At 28.8% G+C, this 13358-nt stretch overlaps 2 protein-coding genes across 3 annotated transcripts; one reads left to right on the forward strand and one right to left on the reverse strand.

Moving 5' to 3' along the window:
- Positions 1-3981: 3981 nt before the first annotated feature.
- Positions 3982-9461, forward strand: LOC145089196 (putative receptor-like protein kinase At5g18500). The gene is made up of 8 exons (XM_079027667.1): positions 3982-4087; positions 4698-5297; positions 5707-5730; positions 6199-6648; positions 7250-7365; positions 7486-7746; positions 7931-8131; positions 9111-9461. The coding sequence occupies exons 1-8, from the start codon at positions 3982-3984 to the stop codon at positions 9177-9179; spliced, it is 1827 nt and encodes a 608-aa protein (XP_078883793.1). The 3' UTR covers positions 9180-9461.
- A 258-nt stretch (positions 9462-9719) lies between these two features.
- On the reverse strand, positions 9720-13066 carry LOC145086196 (uncharacterized). 2 transcript variants are annotated; one of them, XM_079023941.1, is made up of 7 exons: positions 12865-13066; positions 12251-12351; positions 11823-11900; positions 11657-11728; positions 11126-11223; positions 10325-10824; positions 9720-10102 (listed from the first exon to the last, which is right to left on the reverse strand). In XM_079023941.1, the coding sequence occupies exons 1-6, from the start codon at positions 12886-12888 to the stop codon at positions 10325-10327; spliced, it is 873 nt and encodes a 290-aa protein (XP_078880067.1). In that variant the 5' UTR covers positions 12889-13066; the 3' UTR covers positions 9720-10102. The 2 variants fall into 2 exon arrangements, with proteins under 2 accessions (XP_078880067.1, XP_078880068.1); XM_079023942.1 differs by having other exon boundaries at positions 12251-12356.
- Positions 13067-13358: the final 292 nt, after the last annotated feature.

A 13358-nucleotide genomic window follows, 5' to 3' on the forward strand; every position in this document is an offset into this window, starting at 1 on the left:
AATGGTCCCTACATTTACAAAGTAGACCAAATATAGTAACTATTACTTTTTTTGACATATATAGTCCTTGTAAGTTCAAAATCTTGCACGGTTGTTTTTACTAATATTATTAGAAAGGGATAATGACTTAAGAGGATAATATACTTTTTGATTTGTACACGTTTGGTCATTGAGTTTTTTTCCGTTCACATTTATCCTTTCAACTTGTTTGACTGTACACATTCAGTCCTTATGACTGGCTACTCTAAGTAAGCCAGAAAAAATGACTTAAAAGGGTAATATATTTCTCACTTTGTACAAATTTATTTCTTAATATTTTTTGCACATTTATTCCTTAATATTTTTTTTGTTGCAAAATAAGTATTTGTTGTTTTTCTATATATTTTGTACTTATGACCGGTTTTTAGGGTTTTCTCACGACATCCTATGTTGTACAATAATTAATAATGTGGTCGGAGTTGTTGATGCTTATGGCACAATGCGGTCTCGACTTCTTGGTTGCTTAGGTCTTGTAGTTTGGCTTAGGTCTTGTGTTTTGAACGTCGGATTTTAACTATCTTTATATCTACATGTTCATATTTGTGTCTATTACAACTGTCGTTTAAATTACTCTCGTTAAAAAGTAACATGTTTTACTTACAATTTTTATATCCACACGTTTCTTATGTATGTATATATGAATGCATGGATATACAGATTGTAAGTAAAAATATATTACTTTTTAATGGGCTAAACGAAAATTTTAGTAGACTCAAATATAAACGCATGTATATAAAGACTGTTTAAATCTGAGATCATATTAAGAAGTTACAACGTTCAGAACACAAAACCTAAGCAACCAAGCAGCCGATGTTGTGTTGTGCCATAAGCATCAATAGCTCCGAACACCTTATTAATGGTTGTACAACGTAGGATGTCATTAGAAAACCCTAAAGAAACCAACCATAAGTACAAAATGTGTAGAAAAACAAGAACTTATTTTGCGACAAAAATTTATTAAGGACTAAATGTGTACAAAGTAAGAAATATATTACCCTATTACAATAAAACCTTATTTTTCAACAAAAAAATATTAATGACTGAATGTATAAAAAATACTAAGGACTAAATGTGTACAAAATAAGAAATATATTATCTTATTAAGTCATTTTTTCTTGCTTACCTGAAGTAGCCGGTCATAATGATTGAATATATACAGTTAAACAAGTTGAAGGGGTAAATGAACGAAAAAAAAATCAATGACCAGATATGTACAAATTGAAAAATATATTATTCTTTTAAGTCATTATCATAATAAATGTTAAGTAATTATGATATGACCAAACACTCTTTTATTTTATTTTTTTGTAGGTTTCATTTTATTATATATTTTCTTTTGTTATATGTATTATTAAATTAAGATAAATAAATCCATTTTGCAAATTCAAAGATTCATCATATATATATATATATATATATATATATATATATATATATATATATATATATATATATATATATATATATATATATAAAGTTTCAAAATTAAAAGGTCTTTTTTTTTATATTTTCAATTTTGCCCCCACACTATTCACCATCTTTATATTATATACATTGTAGTTGTTTTTCGCTCACCACTTTTGAGTTCTTCTATTCCCTTTTACTGTTTTCATACATTCATCCCGACTAAGAAAGATGGAGCAAGAAATGGTCTCGATATATGTTTGTTATGTATGCAAATTTGAAAAGTTTTATGTGTTCGTTTTATTAAAAGCATAATTCATAAAGATTTAACATAACTCATGAGACATGAGATGCAAAAAGAACCAAATAATCAGTTGCACTATGTATCAACTTGGTAACAATCAATTAAGTGGGTTCATATCACAATCTTGGAATCACTCATTCACTCCTGTGTCGAAAAAAAAAACAGATAGATGTCGAAAAAAAACAGATAGAGACTAACATTTGGTCTATTTTATAAACTATAGGGACCATTTATGTATTTATTTATTTATTTAATGAGGAAAAGTATAAGAAACCAATCAACCATATGAGCATATGCTGGCATATGAACAGGATGGTGGTAGTGAATTCCTAAGTTTCTTAATTTAGTAAACCCCGCTAAATCACTATGCAAATGATAAGATTATATATTCTGTTATTTCTTTTTCATAGATGATTACAATAATAATATATTTTAAATCAACTTTTATTATAAAAGTATGCGAAGTAAAAATGTATCTCATATGTCTAAGATTAGTGACTTGTTGATACAATAAAATTATAATTATTTTTAGTAAAACATGCAGTGTGAAGTGAATTTCTCATTATATATATTGACATGTTTCAACTTTATTACAAATTTTGTGTAGAATTAAACATTATTGTATAATTGGTACAAATATATTTTGTTACATAAATTGATAAAACCATATAGTTTTATTACATAAACAATTCATTAACACTATGTTTGATGTACATATCACATGCTTCTTCACAATTTCATAGCAATATATTAAGGGCAGTTCTTGAATAATTATATTTAGCAAGTTTCATTCATAAAGAAACGTAATGTTGATAAAGATCGAGTCGGATTACTTTATATGTTGAAAATGGTGAAATGTTCATTAAAGAAAGAGAAATGTTGTGTATTTTCCATGATATTTTATACCCAAAAGGTTAAAACTTTTATTATCATCTTGTCTAAAAAAACTATGCCAAGTGAAGGCACACTCAAAACACTAAATATGTCTTATATTATGAAAATATATATCTAATACAACAAATAATAGGTTATCAATTTTATTTCCAACTTTAAGGGAGATAAAATGACTAAAAGAACTTTGTATTTTCAAAAGTTGTTACAATAGGGCCCAAATTTTCAATATAGCAACAATATAGACCTTTTTTTATGGAAGGGCATAAATATATTAGAAACAAAGTAGCAAAATGCAGGTGTAGGAAAGTTATAATCTCATATAGGCCTATCCCGTGCATATTAAATAACTAAGTTATAACCTGTGGGAACCACGGTTATAAAATAAATTAAATATTTATAAAAAAAAACTTATAATTACTAATCAATTATTGTAAATAAATTATTAATTAAGATATATATTTTTGTAATTATATATATTTTGTACACATAACATTAAATATTTTATTTGGTAAGATAGTGATTTATAATATTATTTGTTTTTTTATTGGAAACATTAAAATAAATAAAAAACAAAAAAAATAAATCATATATTACAAATTTACAAACGAACCAGCCCCTTTTTCAATAATTACATTATTATCAAGGGTAAAACGAAATTCATTATATTTGATAGAAATTAAAAGATTACAAAAATTAAGATTTATTTATCTATTTATTATTATTATATTAATTATTATTATTGTTTGAAATTACATTTATTGTAATAAATTAGTGGAAATGTAATTAATGAGAAAAAAAATCAAAGACTGACAATTGGCAAATAATTAATTTCAAGCTTAACACGTGGCAAATTTGCTACTCTTTTATTAGGTAGGGAGATATGTAAATACAGAAATAAATCGTATAAGTATTATTGTGAAATATTTGTGTAGTTAGTTGATAGAAGACATATTGTAATGCATAAAAGGTCTATAATCTATCTTACAAGATATTATTTTGTTTACTATCAATAAATATAAATCTTCTTATCTCTATTACAGAAATAACACGAAAAAACAATTTGAATTTCACCTTTGACACTTCACATGCCGATATAAACAACTTCACTCCTTTGTCAACCGACCTCATTCAATTCAACACATTCTAGTTGTGTATTTTCATTCTTTCTTATAGAATTTTATCATGAGTTAATAAAAATATACAACTTTCTAATTCATTAAAAACAATTAAATATTACAAAATTACACATAAAGAATTCACAAATTCCCTAAGAATATCCAATCTCTTTCACCTCTATATATACAACCATTTAAACATGAAGACTTTGTTTACCTCTCACGATGGATAAAACATTGCAATGTTTGAAGGGCCTCTCTTTCTTCTTCTTGTATATATCAATTTTCTTGTTCCAATTATATGTTTCACCTACACATGGAGATGATGCAGGTATTATTTTCAACCTTACATATATCCATTTCAAGAAAATACCTACTAATCTTCCATATTATCTTTAATTCCATCGGTTTTCTCTAAAAATAGATAATAGTTAACCACTCACGTACTCTTATTTACACAAAAGATGATGATAAAATCGATTGGCTATAGATCTATGTATATGATATATACCAATGGAGTTTTGAATATTATCTTCCTAGATTCTCAACATACATAATATTAATAGTAGAAAATCAACCTTAACATTCTTTAAACTAAATTATAAAAGAATAAACTTACCAGTAAAAACACTATGTTATCGGAGTAAATAATATGAAAAGTTCAATTAAAGTGGAATACAAAAATAATATGGATATATAAACATATTTTTAGGGAGTGTCAATGATTTTTTAGAATGTTCAATATACCATGTGTTGTTATGTAACAAATGATTGTAACATTCAAGAATTATAATCAAATATTTAACTACAACATGTAAATTATAATGTTTTTTTTTGTAAAGAAAATACAAAAATACTACTTTATATCTTTCTTAAAAATTTGATTAATTTTAAATTAAATTTTTTTTTTTATCAAAATATTACAAATTTGTAATTTGCAGGATGTGTATTGAACTTCACATCACTACCCTATCAACCAAACGGAGACTGCATAAGCCCTGAACTGCAACTCAAAATCAAAGCATGGGGAATTCTCCCAACAACCCTTTGTTGCCAATCCCCTCTAACCCTAATCTCAAAATCCCTCGCTCGATTATCTTCCAATTCATCAAATCCCTCAATTTTCCCCGATTCCAATCAATGGTCACACTGTAACAACCCATCAATCTTCAAAACCCAACAGGAATCCGTCAATTTCGATGACTGTAACTTCAAAAATTTCTTCAAAGAGGCGATGCATTGTTCAGGGGTTTCCGTCTCCGATCTCAAGAAGGATCAGAGCTTCAATGATGCGGCTGCAACCTGCGGTCAATTTGAGCAATCAGCAGCTTCGTTTGATGAGATCTGTAGGAATTGCAGTCGTGAAGTGTTGAAGGCGAGGGATTCGTTGTCGAGGAATTTGGGAGTGAGCGGGAATCAAACGGAGATCGAAATTTGTGGAGTTGCTGTTGTCACTGCTCTTGCTTCCGAGAGATGGAATGAGAGCTCGTTAGCTGCTGTTGATGATTTCTATGGGTGTTTGCGTATATTGGATGTTCATGGTAACAATTTCTTCATAGCTTCTTCTACGCAGATTATCAATACTCAAAAATTCAAAATTATCTGTTAATTTAATAAATATAACATCTTTATCGATTTCTATGCTTTTAAAACTACAAACAATGGGTATAAATTTGATTGTTTAACTATGCTGATAATCAGTTTTTGGCTATAATATAATTAGATTATTCTATGAAAATGACTATATTTCAATTGGGAAAAAGAATCTTGGAATTACAATAACAAATTTACTTAATTTATTGATAAACAATATGAAAGTATTATTATAGTCGATAAAAAAAAGTTTATATATTTAAATTAGGCCAAAGTTCCTTAAAATTATCAAAATCTGTCAAACATTCAAACAACTAACGATTTTGGATTTCTTTTCTTGTCTTCTTTTTGTCACAGATCCAGGCTACATCAAACTCAAACGTAAGTCACTTCGGTTTTCACTAAAAAGTAACCAAGTTTCACATATTGTCAACTTAGTACCTTAAACATTTTATTCTCTTGTACATTAGATACTAATCACATCATATGTCTAATCAATCCCACATCAAAAAAAAAAGTACAATATTTTACTAGAATAAATTACAATATTTTATTAGAGTAAATTACTGAAATGGTCTTTATGGTTTGTTCAAAATTACACGTTTGGTCCTTAATTTTTTTTTTTGCACTCGGATCGTCCTTGTGGTTTGATTTTGTTGCGTTTTTCGTCTCATACATACATAAAGTTAGGGACCAAACGTGTAATTTTGACCAAACCATAGGGACGAAAAACGCAACAAAATCAAACAACAGGGATGATCTGAGTACAAAAAAAAAAGTTAGGGACGATTTCAATAATTTACTCATTTTACTATCATTCAAATAACTTTTTCTTTTATATTTTCTCAGATTCGATTTTCCAGACATTATTAGGCATAATTCTCGCTAGCATGGGTCTAACACTTGTTATCATGCTTGTAAAATACGTAACACGAAAAAAACAAGAAAACAAATCCTCACAATTACACACGAAAGAAATCCCAACAACATGGTCGGGATTATATCGATTCTCAAAAGCTGAAATAGACCACGCGATAAATTATTCAGAGGAAAAAAAGTGTCTTGGTAGGGGAAGTGCGGGTGAAGTTTATAAAGGGATTTTGCCAAGTGGACAAGCGGTTGCTGTTAAACAAATAAGTAATGGAAATAATTCGGATTCTTTTACACGAGAAGTTGAAGGACTTTCTAGGATCCGACACCCGAATCTTGTGTGTTTGTTTGGTTGTTGTATTGAAGATGGGGAACAGTATTTGGTTTATGAGTATTGTCCTGAGGGAAATCTTGCACATCATCTTTTGAGTAAGGATTTTTTTTATAATGTTTATAAAATATGGGAAGTGCTAATAAGACATTTCTTAGACATATCATTGATACTTTTATGAAAAGTCAACCTATAATTATATTTTTCAAAAAAATAGTGTAATTTCAAGTATTTCAAAAATTAATTAGGATATATATGTTAAAATTGAATGTCTTTTTAGCCAACCCAAAAATATTTGGAAAAAAAAATGATGGCTAATTGCTAAAATGACCAAAAGTGGAAAGGTTATGTCATCATGTGACCATCTTTTGAACATTATTACAAATGATAGCCTTTTTTGGATAAAAAAAACAAACAAAGAAACAAATAGCGAAATAATTTTTTTGGTAAATTTGCTTTATGAGTGGCTCTCACCAAAAAATTAAAATTTTCGGATAAAGATAATGTCATTGCTATATGTAAAGTTTTCAATATTTAAATGAATTTTGTTTGGAGTAGATGTATGAACTTCTTTTTTGGACTTAATGAGTGAGAATAAATGATTATTTTATCCTTGTGAATCAAAATTCTATTTTGTGTATTAAATTAAACCTGAGTGGACTAATCTATACTTACTTTTATATTTCATTTTTTTTATAGGAAGAGATAGTGTTCTACCATGGGAAAAAAGAGTTAAGATTCTAAGAGATTGTGCACTTGCAATACGATTTCTCCACCATTACATAGATGGATGCATTGTTCATAGAGACATTAAAGTAATCTAATTCTCATACTTAGTTTTTTTTTTTTTTATTATTGAGGAAACCTAATTTATATATTCATTAAATAATCAAAATTTGTAAAACACTCAAAACATATAATTTTTTTCTTTGTAGCTTACGAACATTCTTCTTACGGAGAATTTAGAACCGAAGCTTTCAGATTTTGGATTGGCAAAAGTTTTGGGTATGGAAGAAAGCAAAGTTTTTACAGATGTTAGGGGTACAATTGGGTATATGGATCCCGAATATATGAGCAATGCTAAATTAACATGTGCTAGTGATATTTATAGTTTTGGTATTGTGGCCCTTCAACTTCTTTCGGGTCAAAAAGTTATTGAACTTGATCTTGAAGCAAGAGACCAACTTACAAGAAAGGTAGTGACACTATTGTTGATTTGTTTTCGATAAAGATTCTATAAATTTTAACAATGAAAATTATTGATATAAGAAAAAATTGAAAGTAGGATAATAGGATAATGAACAAATAAACGAAAGTATATTGAAAAATCTTTCCAATTATATTACGTTGTTATTATTTTAATTTTAATTTTTTTAAAAGGCAAAAGATGTGAGCATCGGAAGACGCCCATTGACTGATATTGAAGATCCTAGATTAAATGGGAATCTAAACATGGTCGATTTTGAAGCCATACTACAAATCGCGGTTTTATGTGTTGCTAAATCAAGTAAAGGTAGGCCAACAATAGATATTGTGTTTGGGGAAATGGATAAAGCATGGCAAAACACAGCCGCCGATATTGTAAGTAATAACTTTCGTGTTTTTTTTTTTTTTTTAAATTATTATTTATAATAATAATATTAGTATAATTTTATAACAATATTAGTATCATCAATATCATTTTTTATAAGAATGTGACAATGTGTAAGTGAGATAAGATATCAAGTATCACCTTTAGGAACATTGTGATGTATTTGTCGCATGCAAGAAAAATCGATATACTTTCATTGATTTGCTGGACAAATTTAAAAAAAAAAAAAAATGTTACGATGGATAATGGATAGTTTTGCAGTTTAACCACTATTATTTTAATTTTTTCCAATCAAAACATAAAAGTCTCAAGGAAAATTAAAAAAAAATAAATAAATAAATAAAACATTTTATTATGAAGGGATGTTATGCAGTTTAACCACTAGTACTTTATTTATTTATTTATTTTTCATTCAAATCATAAAATTCTCAAATACATTGCAAAAAAGCCATTATATTACAATTTGGGTGTTTTTGCAATTTAACATGTAATACTTTATTTTTTTTTCTCAGTCAAACCATATAAGTCTCCATCATTTTTCCAAATTAACCATTTTAAATTGTTATATCATGTTTCACGGTAATTTTATTATATTGTGATTTTTTTTATGTCACGTGTCTTAGGTATTTTTCCAGATTAACCATTTTTATATGTTTATTAAAGATCAAAATGGTTAATCTAAAAAAAAAAATTTGATTGCAAAAAAATACATAATAAATTATTAGACTGCAAAATTGTCCGAAATATAATGGTTTTTCTATAATTTGCCATATTTTGCTTATTACCGTTTTTATTTATTCACGTACACTATAAAGCAAGTGAAAATTTTCATTTCTATAAGTAGGTAGACTTTTTAAACTATTATGCCTAAACACGAATTTCTTTTTCAAGTACAACACTATAATTTGGTAGATTTGTTTAATTATAATGCATTAATAAGAAAAAATTAACCATTCGGGTTTAATGTAGCGAGCAAAGAGGGAGATGAAGACGTTCACAACAATAAAATCATTGGATGTGCAAGTGATTCCACTTTGAGATGAGGAGAAGTGAAGCTTAAGAGCCAAAATCAAGATTGTTTTCTATAAGTATATTTACAAGACAAAGTACTCTAAGGTGGTGATTAGGAATAAGTTTTTCTTATGTACATAATGAGGTTGCTATGATTCCAAATGGTGTTTTATAACATGGATTGAGATAAACACAATGTATATTTAGGTGATATTTTTGTTTTTATGTAAACTATGAGTGTTTCTTTTTTACTTCTATGTAAAAAAACATCTAAATAAAGAAAGAGAAATGAGGCTTATTTGTTTTTTACTTCCATTTCATCAAGTATGTTGTGATTTTCTTGAATACTTTAAAGCAATCATTTAAAAAATTAGACCTAAAGATTGTTATCCTCTTACATGAAACACTTAAACTAGTTACACCAATGGAACACACTCCTAAATGCATAAAACCATTACATTCAAATTTAAATGATAAAACTATTTCGTTCATAACCAAAATCATTGGAAAAAAGGCACCAACTTCAATTTCAAATCTAGCAAACATTACTTCAAGACAAAATAAATATTAAAGAGAAGGCAAATTCCATCTTCAATTTCACATGCACATCTTGTATTATTATACAAAGGACATTAAGTTCACCCTCTTTTCACCATAACATCATTACAAAAACTTAGCTTAAAAACATTGCTAAAATTGAACACAAAAAGAGGGAAATTTTTTTCTTGCAAATATTCACCATTTTCCAAAGCCCCTACATCAAGACATCATTTGCAAATTTCTCTTCAACATCAAAAGATCCACTTCCCAAATTTCACCTTCTATTTTCACATGATTTTAGAGGAAGATCTTGTGGTTATATCTTGTTGTAATACGTCTTCTAAGAATAGAGGAATCATCAAAAACATTCTATTTTCCTTTTGTTTGTTTCAAGTTTGAAATGCCCTAACCTTTACATGGAACAATTTAGTTAGAATGCAAGTGATAGAAGAAATAGCAATGTTGTAATAAAAAGAAATTAAAGGTAAGATAATATATTGCTATATTTTTTAGACTTAAAAGACTATTTTTAGTATTAGGTTGTTCTTTATGGCTTTATGCATTAAGCCGAAAAGATACAATCAAATATACATGTCTCAATTAAGTCCATTAAGTCAAAAAGGGAAAAGTACCTAAGGGGTAAGATTGTCATTTTGCTTGATTTGGGTACCCTTTGAAACTACATTATCTTTTGTGTTATGCATTCTCAAGGCATGAGCAAACATCCGTTTTGCAGCCCCAATATGTTCCTCTTTTAGATTTTCACATTTTCTTGCACTCGAAAGGGTATTTTCGGTATTTTGTTGAGGCACCTTCTTATTCGAATATATCTTAGTTTGACTTTGACCGTTTGACTTCGGACGAGTTTGTAATTGCAAACTTGGACCAACGGTTTGACTTTGACCACCCTTTTGACTTTTCAACCCTTCTTGATTAGATTGTTTGACTCTTTGACCAAGTGCATGTGCGATCATACGTCGAGCAACAATCGGATTATTTCGAGGCCTATTTTTATCAAGTGATGCCACGTCATCATCTTCTGTTGAGAAAATACGGTTTCGGGCTGCCAGGTAAGCTGCCTCTCTGTCCTCTAGAGATACATGAGCTAAAGATAAAGTTTCCACTTTTGTCCCTGAGAGAATAAGAATAATCAATTTCATACTTATGAAAGTTGCAGGAGTAGAGTGGATTGAACAAGCTTGTTATGGATATTTTATGTGATGACATTGACAAAGGCATTTTCGTCTTTTTCACAAACAATAGATTGAGAACAATTTTCAATCCCAACTTTGTGGAATACAAAAAGGTGCAATTTTGTCTTGTAGTCGCAATTTTTGTTTCATTGACATCAGTCTCAGTCCAATGCATGTCAAACACAGTACAAGGCTGTCTGTTTGGGAAGAAAAAATAAAAATAAAAAAAAATAAAAATACCGGGAGAGCCATCTTCTCGTCTTGATAAGAGTTGTGATGTGATTGGAGATTGGTATTCATCATGCTCCCATAACATATCTGAAACAAGAATGGAAGGCCTGCAAGAGGGTATTTTAGTCTTTTGCACAGACGGGAGATCTAGAGGGTATTTTAAGAGAGAATAATGAGAAAAGTCTCTCATCATAATCTTGAACTTGTGTTTATTGGTTAGAATTTCAAATGACATGACACTACTCGACATGCTTTCAAAAGCTACTTTAAATGATCAGGATGAGGAGGGTATTTTAGTCTTTTGTACAAACGGGCGATCTAGAACAAGTCCATGTCTCGCCTTTTTCTACCTCAGAGATAGTTTACTATGAAGATGAGGAGGGCATTCACATCTTTTTAACTCCCACAATGTCATGACTATTTACAAATTTGCCCTCGGTTAATTTTGGGAATAATACATAACATTCACTATATTTTGGTTAAAGTGATCAAAATAAAAAATAAAAAAAAAACTGTTAAAAATTAGTGATGTAGACATACATTGATGTGTCCTCACAACGCTTTAAAACAAGATGTCTTTCATCTCCTTCACCTATAGATTGGTGAGAAAATCTTGCAACAAAAAAATGAGGTTTTTTTAAGATGATAAGTAACATTTTAAGAAGTGATAACAATAAATTATATAAAATAATGAAAAGAAAGATACCCAAAAATATCAGCAAGGCGATGTAAGAGAAGACGATTGTAGGGATTCATTGGCTGCAACTCTAGCTCTTCATCTAAGCTGCAATACATCGACAAATTGTGAAAATAAATCTTTTTATTTATTAGGATGAAGTTTAGAATGATGTAAAATTACTCAAAAGGGTAAAATGCAAGAAAAAGCCTTGACTCATATCACAATTACATGGCTTTTATTTAGTTTTAACCAACAGAATTTGTAATCAAACGTTGAAAAAATAAGATTTTGTTAAGTTAAATTATGTTGGAATAATCTTTTGAGAAAAGGAAAATGTAGGGAAACAATAAGTAAAAGAGGAAAAAGAATTTGAATTGAAAAGTCTTGACATTTGCCAATTTGAAGTGTATTTCAAGGAGATCTGAGTTTTACTCTTTAAAAAGAAGCAAACAAACCTCGTATCATCTTGAAGGAAATCAACTAGCATATCTTCCATTGATAGAACAAGATGCTTGCAAGGAAGATTGTCTTTTACTAGAAAAGCTAATTCTTCAACCTGCACTTTTTGTTATGTAGTTCAAGCAGACAAACATATCAGAACAACAGATTTTGGGTTTTAATATATGTAATAATTAGATCAAATTTTACTAATGTTATGTAACAAAAATAGAAAAGTAATGTGAAGAAGAAAGCTTCCTCAATGGTTCTAACTAAAATATTGCACACCCTAATTGGTTTGGGTCTCATGTAGATATTGATTCTCATACTGATATCCTTGAAATCCAGGTAATTAAAGTTTCCTCTTGCCATTTTAGACAACTCAAACGCATATTTGAAACTTGCTTAATCGTGCATACGTTCATGAATCATAATTCACATCCTTAAGAAAAGAATTATGAAGTTTCATACATAGCGTAGTATAAAGGAATGCAATTCAATGAGCAAAAGGAAAGATTCCAGTTGAATATTCAATATACACTCCCCTGCAAACTACAGCATAGAATATTAACATATCGGGAGGATTAGCATCAGCATCTACAAGGGAGAAACATAAACAAGAACGCTTTACCATTGAAAATTGGGTGAGACTCATGTTGGAAGCAACAAACAGGAATTCCCTTCGCGATTTCTGAAACCCTAGATTTGTATTAATCGAATTTCTGCGATTTTTGGTTTGGGGTTTTTTCTGGGTTGCGTATGATTGACTGATTTATGCAAAGAGGATTTTTGTTCAACTTGGCATGTTGGGATTTGGCGATTTCTATTCGGGTCTTTTCACGTGGGCAGAAATTGTTGACCCGTGGGTTCAAATTGGTATATATATATATATATATATATATATATATATATATATATATATATATATATATATATATATATATATATATATATATATATATATATATATATATATACACACACACACGCCGTTTACCCGCGCAAAGCGGCGGACGACAAATAGTTTGTTTCGACAATTAATTTCTTTTCGATGGAGAATGATTATTTTCAATTCAATCATTAGTTTTTTTTGGAAACATGTCATATTAAAAATAAAGAAAATTC

The sequence above is a fragment of the Lactuca serriola genome, chromosome 2, assembly GCF_051521515.1.
Source record: "Lactuca serriola cultivar US96UC23 chromosome 2, Lser_US96UC23_V15, whole genome shotgun sequence".
NCBI lineage: Eukaryota > Viridiplantae > Streptophyta > Magnoliopsida > Asterales > Asteraceae > Lactuca > Lactuca serriola.